Below are 26,716 nucleotides of genomic sequence, written 5' to 3'. Positions count from 1 at the left end.
ACTACTGGGACCTCCATGATCACGAGCGGTGGTCCTGCATTTCCCATGTGAATGGAGTGGCAGTCAGTCATGTACACAGTTGCTCCATTCAAAGCCTATAGACTGCTGAAGATATTGGCATTCAGCATCTGGCTATTTTTTACAATCCTATAGGTTTTACTGCTCCATTCAAATGGGGTACAGCCAGTGGCGTAACTACCGCCATAGCAGCGGAGGCAGCTGCCACAGGGCCCGGGACATTAGGGGCCCGGTGACAGCTGCTACCGCTGCTATCATTATACTTGGGGGTCTTTTCGGACCCCTGAGTATAATGATTGGCGGACTGGGAGAGGTAAGAAACATAAAAAACACTGTTGCTTACCTCTCCACGATCCATACAGGCTTCGGCCTAGTCGTTCGACGTCACATGAGCCGGGCCTGCAGGTAATACAGTCATAGGCTTCGATTTGTACTATTATAAGTACTTGCAGCACAGAAAATATACCCTGTAAAGATCTTATATACTGACTACCACTATGTATATGCATATTTAATGGCAGAGGCAGCTGTGACAGCATTAGAGCTCTTAATCTAATTGCTGGCACTGTATGTGGACCGGGTAGTTGAACTGGATGAGTCTCATTCTTGGTGTTTACTCTGGCATCTATATCATCCTTTGAATGTAGAGTAAACAAAGCTGGTTATATTAGGTCTTCCATTAAAAACTGCCAGAGGGTTGGAGGGGGGAAGCAGGTGGAGGCTAGCGGACGTGTATAAGTGTCCCTCTGTGACTCTTTATTTCCTTGTGTACACCGCATGTGTTGGTGACACTATTTGGGCTGTAGGCTGTGTTGGTAAAGACGTTCACACCTCACTCACACATTAAAGTGGCTGAGAATTGCACGTGCAGCACTCGCTCTACACTTTGTGACTAATTGATTACAACACATTAGATACATGGTGGAGCGAAATGTGGCTAGATCTGCCGTGTAATTATGGACACGACATGGATCATGCATACCAGCTGTATAATAATGTATAGGGCCAAATAGTAAAATAAATGCATGTGACACCTACAGGTACTGGGCCTCGTGCATCCAGCCCATTGTATAGTATAAGAAGAGCCTCAGATCACTTCTTTAAAGGGATTCTACCATTACAAAACCTTTTTTCTGTGGATAAGATGTCGGAATAGCCTTTAGAAAGGCTATTCGTCTCTTACCTTTAGATGGGATCTCCGCCCGCCGTTCCTTAGTAATACCGTTTTTTACCGGTATGTAAATTAGTTCTCTGGCAGCGATGGGGGCGGGCCCCAGCGCTGAAAATGCGATGAGGGCGTCCCCACTGCTGCTCGAGAACAGGATCTTGCGACGCCTCTATCTTGTGCTGGATCCTCCCCTTCTTTCCTCATCTTTCTTCGGCGGCGTCACCTTTGACACCTGCGCAGTTGGCTCTGCCAGTGAGACACTAGTAGAGCCGACTGCACATGCGCGCAGTTGTGGCCTTGGAACTATGGCTGCCGGTCGGCATGCGCAGTCGGCTCTACTAGTGTCTCACTGGCAGAGCCAACTGCGCAGGCGTCGGAGGTGACGCCGCCGAAGAAAGACGAGGAAAGAAATCCAGCAGAAGATAGAGGCACTGCTTGCAGCACTTTTTTTCTCCGCATTTTTCATGCGGAGAGGGGAACAGAATCCTCATATGGAGTTCCAAGCGCGGATGTGAACTGAGCGCAAAAGAAGCTCCAGCTCACTGGTATTTTCAGCAATAGCTCCTGTTGTGTCTAGAGAAGTTCAACAGTTGTATACACCAAGAAGGAAGATGGATCTGCAGCACAATAAAATCATCCACTTTTAGTGAGGCCTTAAAAAAAAAACATAACATCAAAACAAGAAGTATCAGAAGGGGTGGTGGAACCATCTACATGTTTTGGACAAAACCTATGTCCTTATTTATGGCAACATATAAGGAATAAATAACACATAAATATACAGGATTTCAAGTGGCAAACAAACTATATACAATAAAAATGTAATGCAATGAGTTGTGGTAGGTGCCAGATTATTAGACGTTCTGGATTACTGGAGAGATTTAGAAAAATGTAATATTATGATTCTGGGCTATTCATGAGACTAGTACTTTCCTGCTCCTGCCACCCCCTCAGCAAAATGATCAGTGAAGGACAGGCATCCATACTGCAGCTCTATTCAATTCTATGTGACTGTTGGCGATAGCTGAAAGATGTACACAGCTGTTTTTTTTGGTTGGGCGGTAAGGAACACCCCCTCTGACAGTACAAGTCTATTGGCAGTACTGTCATGAGGGGGGTTCCTCACAGCCCAGCTAGGGGTCAGGAACGCCCTTATGACAGTAAAGAGATACCGGTAACTGCACCAATATCTCTTATAGGTAGTGATGCACATAATGGGGAAGCCGACAGTGCACTGTATATAAAACCGCATGTGGCCAAGGACATGAAAGGTCCCCTTTAAATAGGACAGCGCTGCAGCTGTACCATGTGACCAGTGAATGTGATGTCATCAACATGAGGTAAAGACTGCAGCACTCGCAAGTGCCATTGGCTCTTCAAACAGCTGATCAGTGGGGGACCTGGGTGTGGATCCCCCACAATGTGATTGATTCTAAGGTAGGCAATCAATGCTAAAGCTAAGGCCCCATGTAGTGGCCCACTGTGGGAAAAACTGTGGCGCAAACGCATATATCTATAGGTAACCTGCTGGCGTACGTAGGCATAACTGGTGTCCTGCAATGTCCAAAACTGCGATGGTTCTGGAAATCACAGGACTTTTGCTCATGTTCACTTTTGCAGAACACAGTGGAGGGTGAAAAGTCTGTGCATGCTACCTCTTCTGTATGTGACATCACCTTCAGGAGTAGGGAAGAATTATTCATGTGACCAAGAGTCAAGCGTCATCAGGGGAGGCAGAGGGACAAGCTATGCTCCACAAAGGTAATAAACAGGGCTCTGGGGTCCCTGCTCATATATCAGTAATAAAGCTGAATGCACTGGTAAGCTTTATGGTTCTCCACATAACGCTGGGTTAACACCAGCGCCCGATCACTGCTTTCAGGTTTCCATCTTCTGCCGGCAGAAGATGGAAACCTGGCAGACGGTGTCCGGCCGTGAGCGCCGGTGAATGTTTTGCGCTCTTCGTGGCAAAATCTTTTTTTTTTTTTTAACCGGACACAAAGTATTGCATGTCCGACTTTGTGTCCGGTTAAAAAAAAAACTGTTTTGCCACGGAGAGCGCAAAACACTCATGGACGGTCACTTTTCAAACCCAATCAAATGAATGGGTTTGAAAAATGACTGCAGGTTTCCGTCTCTTGCCCAGTTTCAGGCAGGAAACAGAAACCTGCATAACGGAGAACCCGGGCGCAGATGTGACAGAGCCCTAACCCCTTAAGAATAAACTAACAACTGCTCCCAAAGAGCTGTGTCCCTACATATTCTGACACTCACACATCAGAGGGACACATTCTTTAACATGAAGAACGGTATTGAATTTTTGTGACTTTCCTGCAATAATGCAGCAATCTTCATATCGCATGACAAAAGTCGCCGTGCAGCCCTAGCCTTAAATTCTTAATTTTTGTGACATGCAGTGGTTGTGTTGTGTCAGGTGTCACAATGCGAACAAACGACAATCATTAGATGCAAAGTTACAATGACCTGACCAAATACTGTAAATCCCCCTGATTTTAGGCACCTAAACCCTGCCAAACTCCTGAACATTGCCTTAAACAGGACCTTTCACCACCTCAACCAATGCAAGCTCCATATATAGGTTGTCCAGGTGCCTCCTCCAATCCTGATCCAGCCCAGGGTATAGCAGTATGTTGGTGGATGGAGTCACCAGACAACTAATCCTGGGGCTGTCCATAAAACCACCCACTGCTGTATGAAGGCAAAGAAATCATTGTAACCATAGTATAATCTCCAGTAATAATCTGTATATTCCAACACAATCCCTGACTATACACAATGCCGTATACACAAACACTAGCCCTCAACCACCAGAAGGAGGAGCTGTAGACACGGTACACCGCTAAGCCACACCCACTGGATCGCTATCCACCGCGAGCAAAACAACTAAGGCCCACCTACTAAAGGAGGAGCCACCGCCGCCAGAGTAAGTTTACCAACTAAACCACGCCCCTATAGGCGGGCTTACGCACAACTCATGTGACATTCCTGTAGCTTCCGCCTCCTGGTACTTCCGGGTTGTTGTGTCTGACCGGTTGCTGATAGAAAGTATCGGAGCGATAGAACGTATGTATGGGAGAGACCACTGAGCGCACATCTAAGGGGGGTTCTTTGGTAACGAAATGTTGGCAGAGGTAAAAGGATGGAGAGCGCTGATGTGTTTATGTCGGGCTGTTTGTTACTGTCATGTGTACGATAGGGTGGGGGGACTTTCCTCTGTATCGTGATATGAAGGGTTTATGGCCGGCTATAGGACTATTACCAAGACCAGTCATAGCAGTACCTGTTGAGTCTGTGATAAAGGAGCATTGTTACCCCCCAATTGTCCTGAAAATGAATTGACCTGTGTACTGTACACTTTGTCTGTATCTGATGACAGTGGTCAGTGCTGTGTCCAGGTCAGTCCTGAGCTGTGTGGCTGCCACATGACCAGGGCACATTGTTATAGACTGACACCCTACACATAATGGTACTATGTACTGTATACTATACACTGTATATTGTGCAGCCACCACATGACCAGGGCACATTGTTATAGACTGACACCCTACACATAATGGTACTATGTACTGTATACTATACACTGTATATTGTGCAGCCACCACATGACCAGGGCACATTGTTATAGACTGACACCCTACACATAATGGTACTATGTACTGTATACTATACACTGTATATTGTGCAGCCACCACATGACCAGGGCACATTGTTATAGACTGTCACCCTATACATTATGGCACTATATACTGTATACTATACACTGTATATTGTGCAGCCACCACATGACCAGGGCACATTGTTATAGACTGACACCCTACACATAATGGTACTATGTACTGTATACTATACACTGTATATTGTGCAGCCACCACATGACCAGGGCACATTGTTATAGACTGTCACCCTATACATTATGGCACTGTATATTGTGCAGCCACCACATGACCAGGGCACATTGTTATAGACTGACACCCTATACATAATGGTACTATGTACTGTATACTATACACTGTATATTGTGCAGCCACCACATGACCAGGGCACATTGTTATAGACTGACACCCTATACATAATGGTACTATGTACTGTATACTATACACTGTATATTGTGCAGCCACCACATGACCAGGGCACATTGTTATAGACTGACACCCTATACATAATGGTACTATGTACTGTATACTATACACTGTATATTGTGCAGCCACCACATGACCAGGGCACATTGTTATAGACTGACACCCTACACATAATGGTACTATGTACTGTATACTATACACTGTATATTGTGCAGCCACCACATGACCAGGGCACATTGTTATAGACTGTCACCCTATACATTATGGCACTGTATATTGTGCAGCCACCACATGACCAGGGCACATTGTTATAGACTGACACCCTATACATAATGGTACTATGTACTGTATACTATACACTGTATATTGTGCAGCCACCACATGACCAGGGCACATTGTTATAGACTGACACCCTATACATTATGGCACTATATACTGTATATTGTGCAGCCACCACATGACCAGGGTATATTGTTATAGACTGACACCCTATACATAATGGTACTATGTATTGTATACTATACACTGTATATTGTGCAGCCACCACATGACCAGGGCACATTGTTATAGACTGTCACCCTATACATTATGGCACTATATACTGTATATTGTGCAGCCACCACATGACCAGGGCACATTGTTATAGACTGACACCCTATACATAATGGTACTATGTACTGTATACTATACACTGTATATTGTGCAGCCACCACATGACCAGGGCACATTGTTAGACTGTCACCCTATACATTATGGCACTATATACTGTATATTGTGCAGCCACCACATGACCAGGGCACATTGTTATAGACTGACACCCTATACATAGTGGTACTATGTACTGTATACTATACACTGTATATTGTGCAGCCACCACATGACCAGGACACATTGTTATAGACTGACACCCTACACATAATGGTACTATACACTGTATACTATATACTGTGTGGCCACCACATGACCAGGACATTGTTATATACATAATGCCTCCTCTTGTGATCCTCAGGGACAGTAAATGTGAAGCTGTAGTAATGTTCAGAGGGGATTTACCTGTATAAGTGGCACTGCAGGTATATACAGGGATGTAGCTATAGGAGTTGCAGAGGTCAAAGTTGATCCCAGGCCCTGGAAGCGGAGGGGCCCCAAATACCTGTTTATTATAAATATCATTAGCCTTGTTATAGATTTTGCATCGGGGCCCAGAAGGTTCTAGTGATGTTCCTGGTTATGAGGGTTGCTATGGTGTGTGATCTGGCCTGGGTCACTCCCAAAAGATCTTATTTATTATTGTGTAAGGATCCTGTGTCTTCTCACTCCCTGAGTCGGGTGTGCATGTTCATGGGGACTTCAGTATGAGTTATTTTACATGTATGGGCAGGGATGTAGCAGAGGTATCAGTTGCTACCAGGCCTTGGACCCTAAGGGGAACCTAAGAGTCCTTATGGCATATAAAATTTACCCTTATTCTAAATGGCACAAGGTAGATAGGCGCCCCATTACAGATTTTGCAATATGCCATGGCAGGAGGTTCAAGTTATGCCTCTGCATATGGGAGCCTTAAACTATTTTATTGACCGATCCAACACGAAAGATTGAAATCAGCGAGATTGAGCATCTATGTAATGTGTATGGCGGGTGTTGCTATTGCAGTTGGGAAAGGATTAGGCATTTTACATATGAATATACCTCATCCTTTGTCCGGAGGAATCTAGCAGCAGCCTATTCCCCTTTCTCTATTGAGAACACAAGGGGATGTTTTGTGTGTGTGGAGGAGGGGGTCTCAGCTAACATCTGTTGTAAGTGTATACTCCGCTTGTGTGTGCACTTTTTTCAAACTGTTTTTTTTTTATTTGCAATACCAGAATGAATTATTAAAGCGAGTTCCCTATTTTTCAAGGTCGGTAGGCCAAACCACCGACTCCCACTACATCTATTTCTCCACATCTTGACTCCAACTCATGCTCATACTGTAGCTATAGGGGGTGCAAAGGCAGCAGTCTCAACTCTGGGTCCACAGCGCATATATTTTGTAGGGAGGCTATGGTGCATTTGCATGGGTGGTGCTTTTTTAAAATTATTATTTATTTATTTTTTGCCCTTTTAATTTTATTTGAAACTTTTTTTTTTTATATTGTTGTATGTATAGATATTATATATGGTCCCTCAAAAGGTTATAAAGACCCATGGAGTGCGTATAGTGTATATGTGTGTGTGTATATATATATATATATATATATATATATATATATATATATATATATAATCTGCAGTGCAGTGCTGCGAAACTGGGTTTTTTTAATCCGGACACAGTCGGACATGCAGTACTCTGTGTCCGGTTTACAAAAAAAAAACGGTTTCGCGGCGGAGAGCATAAAACGCTCACGGCCGGACCCGGTCTGTGGTTTCCGTCTTCTTGCATGCAGAAGACGGAAACCACAGAACGGAGACCCGAACGCAGGTGTTAACCTAGCGTTATTCTGTCTAAAGCTGCCCATTCACAGTATCTGATAGGCTGGTTTCCCCAAAATTGGTGGGTTCAGCCAATCTGTCTAATGTGTTTAGGCACCAAAACTCTTGTATGCACATCTGGGCCGAGTGTACATGTGTTTTTAATGTAGAAAGGGGAATAAGCAGTTGCTTATATCTCACAGTAACAAGGGATCGGCATGGTAAATTCAGCATTCTCTTAGAACACCCACACATGCATGAGATGCTTGGCTAGTGTCACCTTCAGGTATGCCATCTTTTATCTAATATGTATGAGCTCAGTTTCTTTGGGTCCATATTATAAAATTGTAGTCACCCTCTTGTGCCCCTGTGGGAAGTAGCTATGGCATGAGGTTTTTTTTTTTTTTTTCCCTTTTCTCTGCACCCTACTGTGAGAAATTTGGGTGCCTTTCCAATGGACTACTTAGGTGTGATAGCAAAATAAATTCTCTAGATGCCTCCATAGTTTGACCTAAAGATGATAACACTTAACTTTACTTAACACCAGATAGTCAGTCAAGATCTAACATAACATTGAAGATTATATAGATAAGGCAGGCATTTGGCTTATACCACACCAGATGCCATGTAGAACGAAACATTTGACTATCATATCTATAGAATGTTAAATATTATGTTGGATTGCTATTATATGTCAATAAAGTTGTATCATCTTAATGTGCAACTACAGTGGAATGCCGTGAATTTGTTTTGATGATGGATTGACTGTAAGACGTCCTCCACAGGCACCTGATATATTGGGAAGGCGTGCTGGAATATTATTGTTGTATTTAGCTGTGATATCACTGTGTGAAAGGTCTCAGAAGGGCTGTAGAGAAGGCTCTTCTATTGCACTGTTTTCTGAAATGGAGAGATAACAGGTTCTTCAGCTGCTCCAGTTAGATGCAGTTAAGGAAAACAGGTTTAATATAGGATTTTGCAAAACAAACACTGCTTTCTTATGTAACCTGTGACACATATACTGCTGTTGACTTATGATACTGACTGGATGCCTGCTTTAAAGGGGTATGCCGCAAATAATAATTATCTTCTATCCATAGGATAGAGGGTAAATAGCTGTTTGGAAGGGGTCTGATTGCTGAAATCGGGAGTTTTACCCCTGTGGTGAATGCAATCTGACTTTAGCCACCGGCTAAACCAGTCTTCCATTCAATGAAAGTGCTAGAGAAAGCTGAAGTACAGCGCTTGGCTGTTTCCGGCAGTCCATTGAAGGATGCGTCCCATCCAGTATAGGCCCTACCTTCGGCCAGTGTGGTTGAATTCATGACGGGGGTAAAATACTACCCTTCCCAGGATATCTCAGTGGTCAGACTCTCACTGATCAACTATTTTATCCGCTGTCCTGTGGATAGAGGATGAATATTTTTGGTTGCAAAATCCCTTTAAAATGTATGTTCACCTTAAATCTCATTTACCAATTTCCATATAGATAGATCTATTATCTGAGGGCCCAAAGACATCATTATTATAGTTAGCACATAAGTGGGGACTAAATATTTTGCGTTGAGGTCCAGAATCTTCTAAGCTTTATTATGCCTGATGTTTCTTTCCTCTGTTAGCAGCCATGTTTTTTTAATCTCATACAACTCGTATAACCTGTGCCTTTGGTGTTATTCGACCTTTGAAGCACACATAAATAGATCTTTTCTGTTTTCGACAGATGGGTCGGTAAGCACAAATTCTAATACTGAAGGTTCCCTGTACTTGCCAAGATGAGTAAACACCCAGAAGACTTGCAGTCGGACCTAGAGAGGAGTCTACCAGCGATCGCCTCCATCAACTCTTCGTTGAGCCTGTCACCACAATTCTACCTTCCCCCAGAGCAGCGGCGGGTGATCTCAGATGTGCGCCGGACATTCTGCCTCTTTGTCACATTTGATCTGCTCTTCATATCTCTTCTGTGGATCATTGAGCTTAATGTGAGTACAGTGTAGATCAGATGGCATGTTCAGTTTTCCATGTGACTGTATATAATCTCCAAATAATGTGTCAGAGATGAGTTGTCATTTCATAGAGTATTAAAATTTTGTCTGTGAGCTTTATATGGGACTGCAGATTTACCTCCTGCTGTATCTCAATGCAGAACTTCTGTGATCGAAATACAAAATTGACCAAAGAGTTAAGAGTCATATTTATGTCTTCTAGATCTACATCTCCTGTTTTGTTTTACTTTTCACTTACCTGTTGAATACACGTTTCCAGGGGAAATATATCGGCTTTGAGTTTCTAGGTTTAGTAGTTCATGAATTGTTTGCTTTAAGCTGTCCATACACATTCTTTATGATGACTTTCGCTCTGCCATAAGCTGTGACTCCCTCATAAACACCAGTATTCATTGTACATGTTACTTTTATAGGGAGATACTAAGTTTCCAACCTACTAGCACAGCTTATCTCTTAAAGGGATTCTACCATTAAAACCTCTTTTTTTGTGGATAAGACGTCGGAATAGCCTTTAGAAAGGCTTTTCGTCTCTTACCTTTAGACGTGGTCTCCGCTGCGCTGTTCCTTAGAAATACCGGTTTTTACCGGTATGCAAATGAGTTCTCTTGCAGCGATGGGGACGTCCCCACCGCTGCCAGAGAAGTGTCTCCAGCACCGCTTCCTTCTTCGTCCGCAGCGTCATCTTCAATGTCTTCTTCCCCATCGCTGCGAGAGAACTCATTTGCATACAGGTATTTCTAAGGAACCGCGCAGTGGAGACCACGTCTAAAGGTAAGAGACGAATAGCCTTTCTAAAGGCTATTCCGACGTCTTATCCACACCAAAAAGGTTTTAATGGCAGAATCCCTTTAAAGAGCATAAAGCGGTTATTACCCTGTCCATCCCTTGTTTACTGTGGCTGGAGATGTTCTGTCCCCTACAAGACATACAGTATGTGGATATCATTGCTGCCAAAACACAATTTAAGTACAGTCCTATGAAAAAGTTTGGGCACCCCTATTAATCTTAATCATTTTTTTGTTCTAAATATTTTGGTGTTTGCAACAGCCATTTCAGTTTGATATATCTAATAACTGATGGACACAGTAATATTTCAGGATTGAAATGAGGTTTATTGTACTAACAGAAAATGTGCAATATGCATTAAACCAAAATTTGACCGGTGCGAAAGTATGGGCACCCTTATCATTTTATTGATTTGAATTCCCCTAACTACTTTTTACTGACTTACTGAAGCACAAAATTGGTTTTGTAACCTCAGTGAGCTTTGACCTTCATAACCAGATGTATCCAATCATAAGAAAAGGTATTTAAGGTGGCCAATTGCAAGTTGATCTCCTATTTGAATCTCCTCTGAAGAGTGGCATCATGGGCTACTCAAAACAACTCTCAAATGATCTGAAAACAAAGATTGTTCAACATAGTTGTTCAGGGGAAGCATACAAAAAGTTGTCTCAGAGATTTAACCTGTCAGTTTCCACTGTGAGGAACATAGTAAGGAAATGGAAGACCACAGGGACAGTTCTTGTTAAGCCCAGAAGTGGCAGGCCAAGAAAAATATCAGAAAGGCAGAGAAGAAGAATGGTGAGAACAGTCAAGGACAATCCACAGACCACCTCCAAAGAGCTGCAGCATCATCTTGCTGCAGATGGTGTCACTGTGCATCGGTCAACTATACAGCGCACTTTGCACAAATAGAAGCTGTATGGGAGAGTGATGAGAAAGAAGCCGTTTCTGCACGTACGCCACAAATAAAGTTGCCTGAGGTATGAAAAAGCACATTTGGACAAGGCAGCTTCATTTTGGAAACAAAAATTGAGTTGTTTGGTTATAAAAAAAAAAGGCGTTATGCATGGCGTCCAAAAAGAAACAGCATTCCAAGAAAAACACATGCTACCCACTGTAAAATTTGGTGGAGGTTCCATCATGCTTTGGGGCTGTGTGGCCAATGCCGGCATCGGGAATCTTGTTAAAGTTGAGGGTCGCATGGATTCCACTCAGTATCAGCAGATTCTTGAGAATAATGTTCAAGAATCAGTGACGAAGTTGAAGTTACGCCGGGGATGGATATTTCAGCAAGACAATGATCCAAAACACCGCTCCAAATCCTCAGGCATTCATGCAGAGGAACAATTACAATGTTCTGGAATGGCCATCCCAGTCCCCAGACCTGAATATCATTGAACATCTGTGGGATGATTTGAAGCGGGCTGTCCATGCTCGGCGACCATCTAACTTAACTGAACTTGAATTGTTTGTCCAAAATACCTTTATCCAGGATCCAGGAACTGATTAAAATCTACAGGAAGCGACTAGAGGCTGTTATCTTTGCAAAAGGAGGATCTACTAAATATTAATGTCACTTTTCTGTTGAGGTGCCCATACTTTTGCACCGGTCAAATTTTGGTTTAATGCATATTGCACATTTTCTGTTAGTACAATAAACCTCATTTCAATCCTGAAATATTACTGTGTCCATCAGTTATTAGATATATCAAACTGAAATGGCTGTTGCAAACACCAAAATATTTAGAACTAAAAATGATTAAGATTAATAGGGGTGCCCAAACTTTTTCATAGGACTGTATATTCCCAGATTAAGGGGGAAGTCCATGTATTGCTTCTAAATGGCTCAAATGTAATTTTACTTGACACCTATTCCAAGTAGTTGACCACATCAGAATTGGACAATTTATTTATTTTTTAATTATTTGTTTTTGGGGTTTTTTGTACATGCATTTTTGGGGGCTATAACATTTTTTTGGTTAGGATTATTTCTGTGACAAATATAGCCTTATTATGTTTGCATGTTTTTTGTAAACAAAAAGGAATGTCTGGTTTTCCCTTTTTTTTTTTAATTTTTTAATTTTTTTGGAGAGGGGGCTCATTTTCACTGTTACTGTGACTGATACATAGGAATACAGCCTCCTGTCACTTACTGCAGAGCTCATCCGGGATCCTATAGGACCCATCAGTTCATGCATTTACTGGATCCTGGCAGATCACTTGACTGCCAGGGGGGATAGGCAGCCACATCATGGCGACTCCCCTAGCTTTATACACAGTGATCGGGAAAGCAGCAGCCCCTATGTTCTCTATTGGAGGTCCTGCTTTTGTAACAGACAGCTCTCTGGTTCTGGAGCTGCACAGCCTCATGCAGCTGCTTATCTCAGATATCCTAGATAGATGTCGATGCTGAGACTTATAAAGTCAATGGGCAGTCGGCATCTGGTTGGAAAAAAAAAAATGGAAAAAAAATACTGCCGAATGGAGGTTAAATGGCATTCAAAAGGGTGTCCGTATAATGGGGTCCTATGGGTTTGTTTAAATCAATGTTTACATTGTTGTTTTTTGTTTGTTTTTTTTAACTTACAGATTCCTTAGAACCCCTCCCCTTCCCAATCTTCCCCACCAATCAGTAGATGAAGGAAGATTTGGCAGTTGGCTAGGGGTTAACTTAAGCACTGCAGGTACATTATAAAAAGACCCTTAGAGAAAAAAAAAAAGTTAAAATTCAGCATATAAGTGGTTTAGAAGAAATTTAATGGTGTTAGTCACCCAGCCAATGCCTCTGAATGAATTGAGCACATCTCTGGATTTTTGTGCGCTAGAAAGTCAAATCTGTTGAATTACTTGGGCCACTGAAGCTACAACCCTCCTCCAAAGAGATAAAGTCAGTATATGTTTTCCGGTTTGGTTTAGGAACTGGACTCCAGTATCAATAAATTAAAGTTGTCAAGTGATTCTGCCCTTAGGAGCTTGCAATCTTTAAAGCCCTTCCAGGTTATTGTTTTACATGTGACTGTGACAGATGATCTTTCCTTTCGTGCTCCTGGCCTTTCTCTTATATAAAGTCATTTATCAGTATGAATTATAGATATTGGGCTTTAGAGTGCAGCAGTGTCCATCCATCTATCGCTCATTTATAGGGCAAGTAACACTGTTACTATTGACTCTGCCTCCAGCCCGGATTCATTGTACAAATGGTTGTGGCAGATACAAAACATTTCTCCGCAAATGTCACCAAAAATGTCCTTATTCTGTTCACATCTGAAAACTTACACATCTTATCTCTTCCTTAGAAAGCTGGTTGGCAATCCATTTCACCATCAATACAGACTCCATGGATTTACCATACATTGTATAGTTTGTCTTCAATGACATGCCTGTCTAGTTGTGTAATCCTGAAAATGGTGGATGGACTGCGGCATAAGTAGGCAAATGTGCCATGCAGGAGATTGGGGAAGTGTTGGTTGTCACCCAGCTTTCCCAAAAATGTATTTGACTAAATAGTTTTTAATGATTTTAGCACTATAAGACAATGCAAGGACCTATTTCTCTTAATAATATTGTTACACATCAGTTAGGGGTTTGCCATTCAGCACTACTGTCTATCAGCCAGACCAGGCGCTGCCACCAAGAACGAGGGCCCAGCACATCCATGCATTCATCTCAGAATTGGGATGATATTGGTTAATATTGGGGAATCATTAGAACAAAGGTTGTCTCGTGATGACGGTTGATTACAAGATTTTTCACTACCGAGGTCCAAAATGACTGAGAAAAATTATTTCCATTTTCACACTAGTCTTGCACCCTCCGGCTGGTCATTTTTTTACAGACTCCCCATACATTTGAATATATGGAGGGGTCAGTGAAAACTAACAAAAATAGGACATGACCTATATTTTTATGGTCAGTTACAGTGGACAATCAAAATAACAGCCCCCATTTGCTTGAATTGAATTTAATGCTGCCATGTGATGGGGTCACTAAACTAGATAGATCAATAAAAATCAGCAATTATTCTGATGGAAACTGTGCTGATGAGCTTGCACTTTAGGTGAATTCAGGTTTTTATTAAGTTTTCAAGAAGATAAGCAAAACAAAAAACGAACTTTAAACACAGAATGAAAGGGCCGCAGGCCTTAGGTTCCATTGGAAAACGGCTTCGCAGGAGCACACAGTAGGACCCAAGTCGAGGGGGGGACCCCCAACTTGAGGAAGAGCATGCTAGGAACCGAAACAGGAACATACACTTACCGGCCACTTTATTAGGTACACCATGCTAGTAACGGGTTGGACCCCCTTTTGCCTTCAGAAGTGCCTTAACTCTTCATGGCATAGATTCAACAAGGTGCTGGAAGCATTCCTCAGAGATTTTGGTCCATATTGACATGATGGCATCACACAGTTGCCGCAGATTTGTCGGCTGCACATCCATGATGCGAATCTCCCGTTCCACCACATCCCAAAGATGCTCTATTGGATTGAGATCTGGTGACTGTGGAGGCCATTGGAGTACAGTGAACTCATTGTCATGTTCAAGAAACCAGTCTGAGATGATTCCAGCTTTATGACATGGCGCATTATCCTGCTGAAAGTAGCCATCAGATGTTGTGTACATTGTGGTCATAAAGGGATGGACATGGTCAGCAACAATACTCAGGTAGGCTTTGGTGTTGCAACGATGCTCAATTGGTACCAAGGGGCCCAAAGAGTGCCAAGAAAATATTCCCCACACCATGACACCACCACCACCAGCCTGAACCGTTGATACAAGGCAGGATGGATCCATGCTTTCATGTTGTTGACGCCAAATTCTGAGCCTACCATCCGAATGTCGCAGCAGAAATCGAGACTCATCAGACCAGGCAACGTTTTTCCAATCTTCAATTGTCCAATTTCGATGAGCTTGTGCAAATTGTAGCCTCAGTTTCCTGTTCTTCGCTGAAAGGAGTGGCACCCGGTGTGGTCTTCTGCTGCTGTAGCCCATCTGCCTCAAAGTTCGACGTACTTTGCGTTCAGAGATGCTCTTCTGGCTACCTTGGTTGTAACGGGTGGCTATTTGAGTCACTGTTGCCTTTCTATCAGCTCGAACCAGTCTGGCCATTCTCCTCTGACCTCTGGCATCAACAACGCATTTCCGCCCACAGAACTGCCGCTCACTGGATGTTTTTTCTTTTTCGGACCATTCTCTGTAAACCCTAGAGATGGTTGTGCGTGAAAATCCCAGTAGATCAGCAGTTTCTGAAATACTCAGACCAGCCCTTCTGGAACCAACAACCATGCCACGTTCAAAGGCACTCAAATCACCTTTCTTCCCCATACTGATGCTCGGTTTGAACTGCAGGAGATTGTCTTGACCATGTCTACATGCCTAAATGCACTGAGTTGCCGCCATGTGATTGGCTGATTAGAAATTAAGTGTTAACGAACAGTTGGACAGGTGTACCTAATAAAGTGGCCGGTGAGTGTATAAAACTACAGGAGCACAGCCCCAAACTGATTAAAATGGGGGGAAGAACAGACAACACACAAGCAACTTACGAGAGTGGGGGTGGGGGACAAGACAAACTCTGGACACTAAAGGGACAGAGAAGAGATCACTGGGGGGGGGGGGGGGCAAGGCAGTTCAACCAAAATGAGCTTGCACTTTAGATAGTTGTCGGCTGACTTTTATTTCCCCTAGTATCTACTGACAGGTAAGTGCAGGTACTCAATCCCATTAACATTGGATGGTAAGTAGTTTTGGCTGATGTTGCTTTATTGTGTATGGTCACCAATAGAAGCTTTTGCAGTCTGAAATAAGGTTTACACTAGCTCAGTCTCTCTGGTTTTTTTGGGTCCATCAGGGCACCCGAACAACTGTGAGGTGGACCGCTAAAACAGCACTTACACATGGAGCCCAGTGGATTCCATTGACTGTAATGGGGTCTGTCGGGTATCCGTCGTTTTAAAGTGAAACTGGTGGAGGGAAAAGTCCTCTGTGCTGATTTTTGTCGAACTCTGAGACTCCAGTGCACCTATAAACGTAACCTTACAGACATTTTATGTAGCCAGTAACCTGATGGAAGAAATTCCACGCTCATCTTACATTGTATATGAAGTACACATTTCTTTAGGTATAACATACAGACAAATGGCTGACTGTTTCCTTTTTCTTTCTCTTAGACTAATAATGGCATACAGAAGAACCTGGAAAAGGAAATTGTGGAATATCAGTTTAGTACCTCGTTTTTTGACATATTTGTAAGTAATGGCGATGTCCTCCAGTTTATGCCGTCCCTATGTTCTTAGAATGGAAGGTCTCACGTCACTGTGTGTATAATACTCAATTCCTGTAAGATTGGTCCCTATACATCTCCATACTTGTAATTTATGCGTCAGATTCCCACAAGGCCATTGTTTTCTCCTTTACCTATCACCACAATGTGTGTAATTTACATTCTGTAGTTCACAACTCCTGTCATCCGTCAACACAATGTAATAGTTTTGCTTGAAGTGTTGCTTTAAATTCAGTGTGGCAAATTCAATGGCTAGTAAAGTAATATTATGTCAGCTAACATATTATTGTTACTTATACCTGTGGTCTTATGTAGTTGTCTGAATTTCCAATATCTTCCGGCCCTGTCTGTTCTTAAAAGGACACAATGGGGCTTTGGTATCCTTCCATAAGTCTTACTTGGGCTAGGTCTTCAGACAAGGGGTGATGACTCTGTTATTTCCTTTTCACTGTTCATTGGCATACCAGCCCAGCATACTTAGGTGTCCCCATACTGTTATAGGATGATAATGTTCCTCTGTTGGGTTTCTGCCCATTACAAATAGAGGTCCATGGCTTTCCTTTCTTTATTTCCTCAAATTCCACTGCAATATTCACACTGAAGAAATCTATTGTTCATTGCCACTCAGTGAGAGAGGAACTTTGGTATCTTGTTATATAACAAATATGCAATGTCTATTATTGTGTCCTATTTGCCAGGTTATTTTACATGTGTTTCCTTTCCTCAGCTCCTGGCAGTATTCCGCTTCTCTGTTCTGCTGCTTGGCTATGCTGCCCTTCGACTTCGACACTGGTGGGCTATAGCTGTAAGTCTTTAAGAAATAAATATCACCTTGCATTGTAATTCTCCATCTGAAATTACATAACTGGCAGGGCCACCTCCTTCTTTGGCTGCTTTTTTGTAAGTGATGTTGGTCATAAAGCCAAAGGTGGCTTCAAAAGAAATAGAAAGTCAGAAAAGAAACTTCTCTCTGCTGCTAAATCCATTGCTGGCAGCCTTTGGGCTTGGAAAAATGCGGCAAATTCTGCAACAAAAACGCAGCTTATCCACAGTGCGTGGCCTCAGTCTTACTGTACCCCATGACACTGATTCTTTGCCGTCTTGAAGGAAACTGGATACAGTTTGAAAAATGATCAATTCACTTTGTTTCTTTTACCAGATCACAACCTTGGTGACCAGCGCGTTTCTTATTGTTAAAGTCATTATGTCACAGGTGAGTGGGTCGATGAGGTCTTGTGCACATGAACATTGAAGACGTTTAATGGTATTTTATAAAACATGGTGAATGCTGAATTGTTCAGTCATGTACATCTTTATGGAACTAGTAAAGTATTACCAAGAAAGAGGACATCATCTTTAAGAGTTCTTTTATAGAAGATCATTTTCTGCCACTTAACACAAGGATATAGAACATATGAGATGCTAATCGCCAGAGGCGTAACTTGGAGCTCATGATTTTGCTGATAGAGTCCCTTTAAAATAAAGCCCTATTTATTACCCAAAACAATATGCAAAAATGTAATGGCTTAAAGAACAAAAAATGTTATAGCCCTCAAAACCGCATGTGCAAAAACCCAGAAAATGTGTGGTCCTGAACCAGGGAAAATGACCCGGTGCTGAAGTGGTTAATGTGATGTTCCCACAAGACAGGGGGTAAGTGTACGATCGTTGGGGACCAGAATGGATTGGGGACCAAAAGTCCCTCTAAAGCCTCCTTGTGAATGGAGTGCGCTGTCTCAGCATCCCCATAGCAGTGTAGTGTCAGTGTGCTATCATGACTGGCGCTCCATTCAATTGGGCCCCAAGTGATCACGTACTTATTACCTGTCCTGTGGTTAGGGGATAAGTGTTCATAAAGGTACAATGCGGTAGTTGGGGCACTGGGGGCGGGCTTTCAGCTCCCATAGTACTGCTCTACCCCTGCCACTTTCTGCCTGTGTTTCCCCATGCAGTAGGAGTCAATCCTCCCATTGGTATGACATCACCCATCCTGCTTAAGCAGCAAGAGCAGTGCTCCAGGAGCTGAAGGCCCGCCCCCAGTGCACCTACTGCCTCATTTGCGGAAGACTTTAAAATTGTTGCATGGATTTCAGCTTTGAATTGGCAATGTAGCTGTGACCTCTGGCATTGTCATTTTTTTTTTTTTTCTTCTTTCTCAGCTCTTATCTAAAGGGGCATTTGGATACCTTCTGCCTATTATATCTTTTGTACTGGCCTGGCTGGAAACATGGTTCCTGGATTTCAAGGTTTTGACACAAGAAGCGGAGGAAGAGCGATGTAAGTAACTGCTGCAATATTGGGCTTAAAGGGTGTCAGAAGCCAGTATATCACATACTGATGAACTATCCTGTTTTTATAGGTCATCAGTATGAAAAATCTGTTCTGGCCACAAACACTGCTTTTCTTAATGGCATGGTGACAGATTACCATAGTTCTGCTCCTAATTTCTATCTATCTCCCTCCTCTGAGTATGATCTGTGTTGTTTTATGGCAGGGTATCTGGCTGCACGGGCTGCTGCTCTTCGTCCTCCACTTTTGTACCCAGGAGCTCCCTCGGAAGGACAGTTCTATTCCCCACCAGAGTCTTTTGCAGGTATGTACGTATTTTCTGTTCTCCCTTGTATGATCTGATGTGATATCTTCCCCCATCCTGTCAATGGCTACATCTAATGATATCTTCCTTCCTTTACTTAATCTATATTAACTGGACACCTTCCCTGAGGCTAGGTCAGTGACTAGTAGTTAACATTTATCTCCTCTGTCTGTGCAGGATCAGATAATGAGTTTGATGACGATGACGAAGCTGTCGGCCGAAAGGCTGTTACTCCCCAAGAACGAGAGTATGTTAGAAAAGGAAAAGAAGCTATGGAGATCGTAGAGCAGATACTGGGGCAGGAAGTCAACTGGAAGTTTGAAAAGAGCAATGTGAGTATCTAACTTCTCCCAGTACTTCTGCAGCCTCTGCCCACCTCCTCTTCTCCATCCATTATGACTATAGGTATGATTGCAATCTTGCAATTTCACAATACAATGTAAAGGCCGTGTATATGGGCTTAGTCTGATGCATGACTATGGCATTCAATTAAACAAGTTACCATTTACCTTAAAGGGGTTGTCCCTTTTTGTTTTAAGGGATAACCTATTTTCAAGCTAGTAACCTGTGGAGTCACCTAACAGCAACTGTTTTTTATGATCAGCAGCGCCACCTCAGGGGAAATGAAGCATTACATAATTCTCATTTAAGTTAATGTGCTCTCCATGTAATGCATGCATATGCTGATTCATCCAAGTTGGAAGAGCTCTTCATGAACGCTCTGGCTAAGAAATGAGGTTCTAGAACAGCGGACCCCCACTCCTAATATTTGAAATTTTGGATTTCTGAATCAGACAGCCCAGTTAACTCATTCTCTTGTCTATTTTAGGATGTTGGAGACATTGTGTACACATTAGACATACCTTTCCATGGAAGGTCTTACATCTTGAAGGTAGGATTGGAGGTTCTTTTCTGACTGTACAGATGTCGTGATTTGCTTATATCTTCTCTGTATGATGTGTAAAGTGAGTGTGACCGTGCTGCTGTTTTGTTCCTAGGCTCTCATTCAGTGTCCTGCAGAGGTTGTGTACCAGGAGGTCATTCTCCAACCTGAAAAGATGGTCTTGTGGAACCGGACAGTGGCTGTTTGTCAGGTTAGCATTTGTTGTGTGTAGTGTTAGAGACTTGTAATGGAGTCTCTGGAGAAAACCATGGTTAGACTCTGAGGTCCCCACCCCATTCCAGCGCTCTATCCTATAGATTCTTACAATTCATTGCATCTCTGCTTTGTCAGATCTTACAGCGTGTGGATGATAACACCCTTGTTTCGTACGACGTCTCTGCAGGAGCAGCCGGTGGAGTAGTGTCTCCAAGGTTAGTGTCTGCTTGTTAGTTACTTGTTGTCTCATAATTTTGTGATATGTCATATTTTTCTTACACAATTGCATTACAGAGATTTTGTTAATATACGAAGAATTGAGAGAAGGAAAGATCGCTACATGTCCGCTGGTGTTGCAGGGTTGCACCATGCCAGACCGCCACTAACAAAATATGTCAGGTGAGCAGTTTTTTTTATTTTTATTTTTTTATTTTTTTTTTTATTTTATTTTATGTGTGTGTATATGTGTGTATATATATATATATATATATATATATATATATATATATATATATATATTAATCTGTATTATAATATATCAGTCTACCATATGGACAGTTATTTTCCATGCAGAATAGATTCTCTCAATCGGTGAGGCATAGAGTATGGATCTCAAGCTGTTGCAAAACTACAGCTCCCACCATACTGCCGGGTATTGAGGCGTACTGATAGCTAGGTATTCGTTCAACCAGGGCAAATATGGAATTTGTTCTCCCCTTCCCCTCAACCCACAGGAGTGGAATTATTGCTATGGGTTTTATCTGTGGATTTCAAGGTTTACAATGCATACAAACCTCTGCAATAAATCTGCATAGCCAATTTTATTTAATTTCCGTTGCAATTTGGAACTGATTTTGAGTCTAAAACTGCCTCAAAATCAGCTGTTGTGTGAACCTAGCCTTATTGTGCTGCTCTGTATAACACAAAATCTGAGTTTATTCCGCTGCTTAAGATATGTCTGCCAGTAAGCTGACTGCTTGGAAGCTTTGTTACACGTCAGCAACTGAGCAGCCGTGGCTCTTATGTAGTGCTGAGATCAGCACAGCAACAGCAGTCAGTTCTGAGTGTTCGCATTGGCGCCCCTTCCTTACTGCACCAAGGATACATGCTCCGTTTTTTGCACCCACCCAGCAACAATCCTGTTTAATCCACTGAATTACCTCCTATCCAATCTTTCTAGTTTGCAAATAATTTCATTCATGTCCACTAGGGGTTGCTGCACAACCTACAGAAAGACTTGGTGATAATTCTTAGCAGTACCTATTTCTTTGAGTTGGTGAAGGATTACTTGTCTGTGGAAGAGTAGTATATGGGGCTTGTTTCAATGTACATCATCTCTTGTCCACCATTAACTGTTATTGTATGCCAGAGCTTACTGACCAATAAGAATTGAGCTATTGGAACGTCCACTGATCCCTAGAACATTTAGATATATATAAAATCATCCTCTCCATATTTAGCACCATCTGTGTATAAGAAGTTTTATTCTGTATCTCTTCCTTTCAGAGGAGAGAATGGACCAGGAGGTTTTGTAGTGCTAAAAAGTTCCCGAAATCCTTCTGTCTGCACTTTTGTATGGATTCTTAACACTGATTTGAAGGTAGGTTTCATTTTAATTTTCCATGTTTTTCTATAAGTATTTCTAAAGCAACAGAACATGTGCAATCTTAAGCTGGGTTCACACCAGCGTCTGGTCTCCGTTCTGAGGTTTCAATCTTCTGTAGACAGAAGACGGAAACCTGTGATGCCAAGTCCGGCCGTGAGCGCCGTTAAGCGTTTTACGCTCTCTGCGGTGAAACCGTTTTTTTTAAACCGGACACAGAGTTCTGCATGTCCGACTCTGTGTCCGGTTAAAAAAAAACCTGTTTGGCCACGGAGAACATAAAACGCTCACCGGTGCTCATGGACGGACACTTTTCAAACCATTCAAATGAATGGGTTTGAAAGATTCCCTGCAGGTTTCCATCTCCTGCTCTGTTTTGTGTAGGAAACAGAAACCTGCAGAACGGAGACCCGGGCGCAGATGTGAATGAGCCCTTACATGCTTGGTGTGTAATAGATGTATTTGTGATAGGTCTAGCTCAGATCTGGTCTGTTGCTCTCTGTAAGTCCTAGAAGCTTATTTTATTATTGACAAGTAGGTGTTACTATTCTCCTTCTCAAAGGGATGTGTATCTATGCAGTCTGACGGTGTTATTTCTAATTGGTGATTTAGACTACATAGGTAGACTACATACATTGTGGAATATGGTTATTTTTTTTTAAAATAGACATGTTGGGATAGGTGATAGGTCCTCTTCAAAGAATAATCCCAAGCTTAGTTATGATCGGTCAGCCATGTCGCTGTCAAAATTTTAGGATTTCCAGTATTTAATTTCTGAGGATTTTCCATTATGGGAGCTGCTGCTTTTCTTGTTTTTTATTTCTGCCTGTGTCTAAAACTGTTTTTTGGAAAATGCATTTAAGTACGGTAGTACATTTTTTGACGGGTCAGTGCTTAGTCGTAAAGATGTATTAAAATGTCCTGACAAACTCCGGCTGCATGGAGATCGTGCAGGTACAGGAGAGGGGAGCCAGCTGTCACCGACCTACAGAGAAGGCAGGGATGGTGGGTTACTGTCCCTGCTTTCCTAATCATTGTATACAGTGCAGGAAGTGGCCGGCAGTGCAGTGGAAGTGTAGCTGCTGGATCTTAGTAGATTTAGGTCCGCCTTGTAGTGCAGGAGGTTGTGAATTGCCCAAAATGGCCTGGTCTGAACTGGTTAATAGACTATTATAACCTTCATACAGTTCTAGGTTCAGCCAGTATCTTATGGAAAGGCAGAGGGTACTTGTAGCCCTTGCCTACAATCAACTGGGGTAACCCTTCCAGGGTATTGTCTGATATTGTATACATAGTGTATATGTGCTTGTGTATATAAAACACCTTGATTTTGTCTTTCTTCCACAGGGTCGGCTACCCCGCTACCTCATTCACCAGAGCCTGGCCGCCACCATGTTTGAATTCTGCAGCTTCCTTCGCAAGAGAGTCAGTGAAGTTTACAGTGGATCCTAAATTTTGTTGTCTTGAATTCCCAGGCTAGGATCCTAACATGTGCTGCTTCTTCCCTGCCGCTAAAGCACTGGCTTGAAGCTATTGTCTGCACACCTCCCCTCTCCTTTTTGTTTTCCTCCCTTTTTGTAGGCCCTTGGGGGAAGAATCATCCCACGCAACAAACTCTAAATCCTCTGTCTACTGACAAGTCTTGCCAATGCATTTCAAAATGAATGTGCAGACAGACGACGAGCTAAGATGAATGAACGTGCCAATGGCTGGCACCTGTTGAGCTGGTTATGGCATCGTCCCTGTCTCTGAAGGTTGTAACAGAGCTGAAGAGTCTGAGCCTCTAATCAAGTTTCCATTTTTTGTTTTAATGAAACTGAATGACTGATAGGGCTTCCTGTTTGGGAGGAGTGACGTTGACCCCATGCTGGGCATGTCGGGTTAATATCTCCCAAATCCTAGTGACTTTAATGGATTTCAGAGGTCCCGTTTACATATGGCTGCGCTTGTATCTCGTTTCTGTTTTTGTGTAGCTGCAATGAGTAGAGAGCGGAATGGGTGCCTGCCTCAGACAAGTAAGTAGAGGGATGCACTGAATCGTACAGAGGTCGGTGTGTACACTAAGTTATTTTTATTATTCGGATGCCTTCTGTTCCAGTGGTTGACCAGGTGTTCACTTTAACACATCTTAATATTTTTTCTCACATCCTATTACTTACTCACTTGGTTTTATTTGGTCATGTTCTTTTATACAAACACCAACCAGTGCCTATCAGCCCTCACTTATTTTACTTAGTTCTCTCATGGTTGCAGCTTCTCTCTGGACTGAGAGTTGTCATTGACTACTGGTCAACCACCAGTAACCTTGATAGTCATGTACATGACAGAATCGGGGTAGGTATCTGTCAGATGGACAGTTTTCTCATACCTATGGCCAGCTTACAGGGGGTTATTTAGTTAATGCTTAATAATGACCCCCCCCCCCCCCCCAGGTAATATTCGGGTTGACTGTTCGGTTTCTGGGCTGGTCAATTCGATTTTCCTCTCTTTGGGTGCTGGTTCCAATCATGTGACCCAGAGTTGGAACCAGCCTTGAAACAGAAGGTTTGGCCAAAATATAACCCTGGGGGAAGGAAGTTTTTTTTTTTTTTTTAAACCATCCCTGGATAACTTCTTTAAAGGAACACTCTTTAAGCAAAACTAAACCATTGTGTTTTGTTACATGCAGGTCCTTATTAGGTAGAACATGGCCCAGATTCTCACTTTTATGTCTAATACCCCCTAGCTCACCTTTAACATAGTGCATAGTTTTTGCCTGGAGTGTTCCTCTAAAAAAAAGAACCCGACGGCGCTCCTGACATTCTGTACCTCTGTTATTCCTCCAACAATTGTATGCATGGATTGAGTTCTGGACTTTACTGTACCACTTGTCAGTAGGGCTGTGCCAATACTCTGACATTATCCGCTCAGTGCTGATGGTGCGACATATACTGTATTTACTAAGGTTCCAGGAGGAATGACAGAGGAATGGTGCTTGTGCTGTTAGTACCCGTATGCACTAAATTAGACATGTCGGGAGAGATGATTGGTTCCCGCTAAGTGTTAGATTAACAATGTGTGTACCAGCAAGTATGTTAAGAAATAGTTTTACACAGATGGTTAGCCTTGCTGAGGTATATGACAGATTCCTGTACTGATCAGTTATGTTTTCATTGGGACTGATTTGAACCAGATGCATATCTGCAATATTTGTTTTTTTTTCTATTGACAACTGATTCCTTTTTTTTTTTTCTCAACAAAATCTACAAAAATTGATAAAAACATTTAAATAAATGAATTTGCTATTGTATTCTGTTGGGGAAGGAGAGATATGGCATGAAGATTGGGGCCCCTTGTGTGTGAATGACATGTTTAGGCTGTACTTACACCGCATCCCATAGGGAAGGGCTTATGATTGGTGACTGCCACTGAATGTATGGAACTATGAATGGTAATATACTCACTGACAAAGCAACATAACACACTGAGAAGTAGTTGTGGATGGATCAAGCAACCTCTTCTGGTGGTCGATCTAGGCCGTCTGGTGCCTGTTGGCTGTGGGTGTGAGCCCTCGTATAAACCAATGCCCCTAACAGCTAGATGGCATTCTGTTCTTCGAAATGACCATCCTTTTTCAATGATGCATCCCCTCTCAAAGTCTGTCAAATGGACAAGATGTCTTCAATTGTTTGTAAATACATTTCTATCAGTCAACGATTTGTAACAGAGGTTCAGTACACTACCCAAAAGTGGCCTCTAAGAGCCAGGTCAGTGGGGGGAAGAACTTTTATGCCTTGTTGTGGCAAGACCCAGTGTCTACTCAGACCATACCTGTAATCATTTACATATCTGAACAACAACTGCAACATTTCTATGTGGGTGCGTTATATACACACAATATAACCCCCCCCCCAAAAAAAAAAAAAATTAAAAAAAAATCCGTCTCTAACTGGATATCATAAATAAATATCATTTGTTCAATATTCATGCAAATTTACCAAACGTTGTAACGTAGGCAGTTTCACACTTTTTTTTTTTTTTTTTTTTTTTGTCAGCATCAATTTCAAAGCCTGTGTATATTAGGAATTTTATTTATAAGCTTTGTCTGACATACAAGGTAGGGTTCACAACTGTGCCAATTGTTTTTAGGGTTGGGGGTGTCAAGTGTTCTGCCTGGGTTGCAATTTTAGGCTTAAGGCCCCATCTTCTAGAGACACAGCTTTTTTTTTTTTGGTTGCAGTTTTTTAAGCCAAACCCAGAAGAGGATCGAGTAGAAGGTGGAACTATAAGAACTTCCTATATATTTCCCATTCCTTTTGTAGTCATACTGGGCTTTGGCTCAAAAAACCGCAGCAAAACCTACAACAAAAAAAGCAGTTCTTCTGCAATGTGGGGCCTCAGCCTTGGGGGTCCATTCACACGGAGTTTTGTGGCGCTGATTCAGCCTCAAAACTCATGTAAAAAAGCAGCACTGTAAAACTGAATCCCATTGAGTTCAATGGGTTTCGTCTTACGCGCACTGCCCGTTACCTATTGCTTTCAATGTGTTAACGCGTGTACGCTTAACGCACGTAACACATTGAAAGCGATAGGTAAAAAAGCCTCCCATTGAGTTCAATGGGCAGCGCGCGTAAG

General features: G+C 42.4%; 1 protein-coding gene across 2 annotated transcripts; it reads left to right on the top strand.

Moving 5' to 3' along the window:
- Positions 1-4,183: 4,183 nt before the first annotated feature.
- Positions 4,184-25,342, top strand: STARD3 (StAR related lipid transfer domain containing 3). Of its 2 annotated transcripts, none has more exons than XM_075277190.1 (14): positions 4,184-4,270; positions 9,458-9,716; positions 16,695-16,772; positions 17,535-17,612; positions 17,967-18,020; positions 18,967-19,084; positions 19,302-19,400; positions 19,578-19,732; positions 20,230-20,292; positions 20,399-20,494; positions 20,635-20,714; positions 20,794-20,898; positions 22,006-22,099; positions 23,450-25,342. In XM_075277190.1, exons 2-14 carry the CDS (start codon positions 9,510-9,512, stop codon positions 23,552-23,554), a joined length of 1,332 nt encoding a protein of 443 aa, XP_075133291.1. In that variant the 5' UTR covers positions 4,184-4,270; positions 9,458-9,509; the 3' UTR covers positions 23,555-25,342. The 2 variants fall into 2 exon arrangements, with proteins under 2 accessions (XP_075133291.1, XP_075133292.1); XM_075277191.1 differs by having other exon boundaries at positions 4,214-4,338.
- The last annotated feature ends 1,374 nt before the right edge of the window (positions 25,343-26,716 follow it).

The sequence above is a fragment of the Leptodactylus fuscus genome, chromosome 6 (assembly GCF_031893055.1).
Source record: "Leptodactylus fuscus isolate aLepFus1 chromosome 6, aLepFus1.hap2, whole genome shotgun sequence".
Lineage (NCBI taxonomy): Eukaryota > Metazoa > Chordata > Amphibia > Anura > Leptodactylidae > Leptodactylus > Leptodactylus fuscus.
The sequence above is the reverse complement of the archived record's forward strand: the minus strand, read 5'-3'. Positions and strand labels throughout refer to the sequence as shown.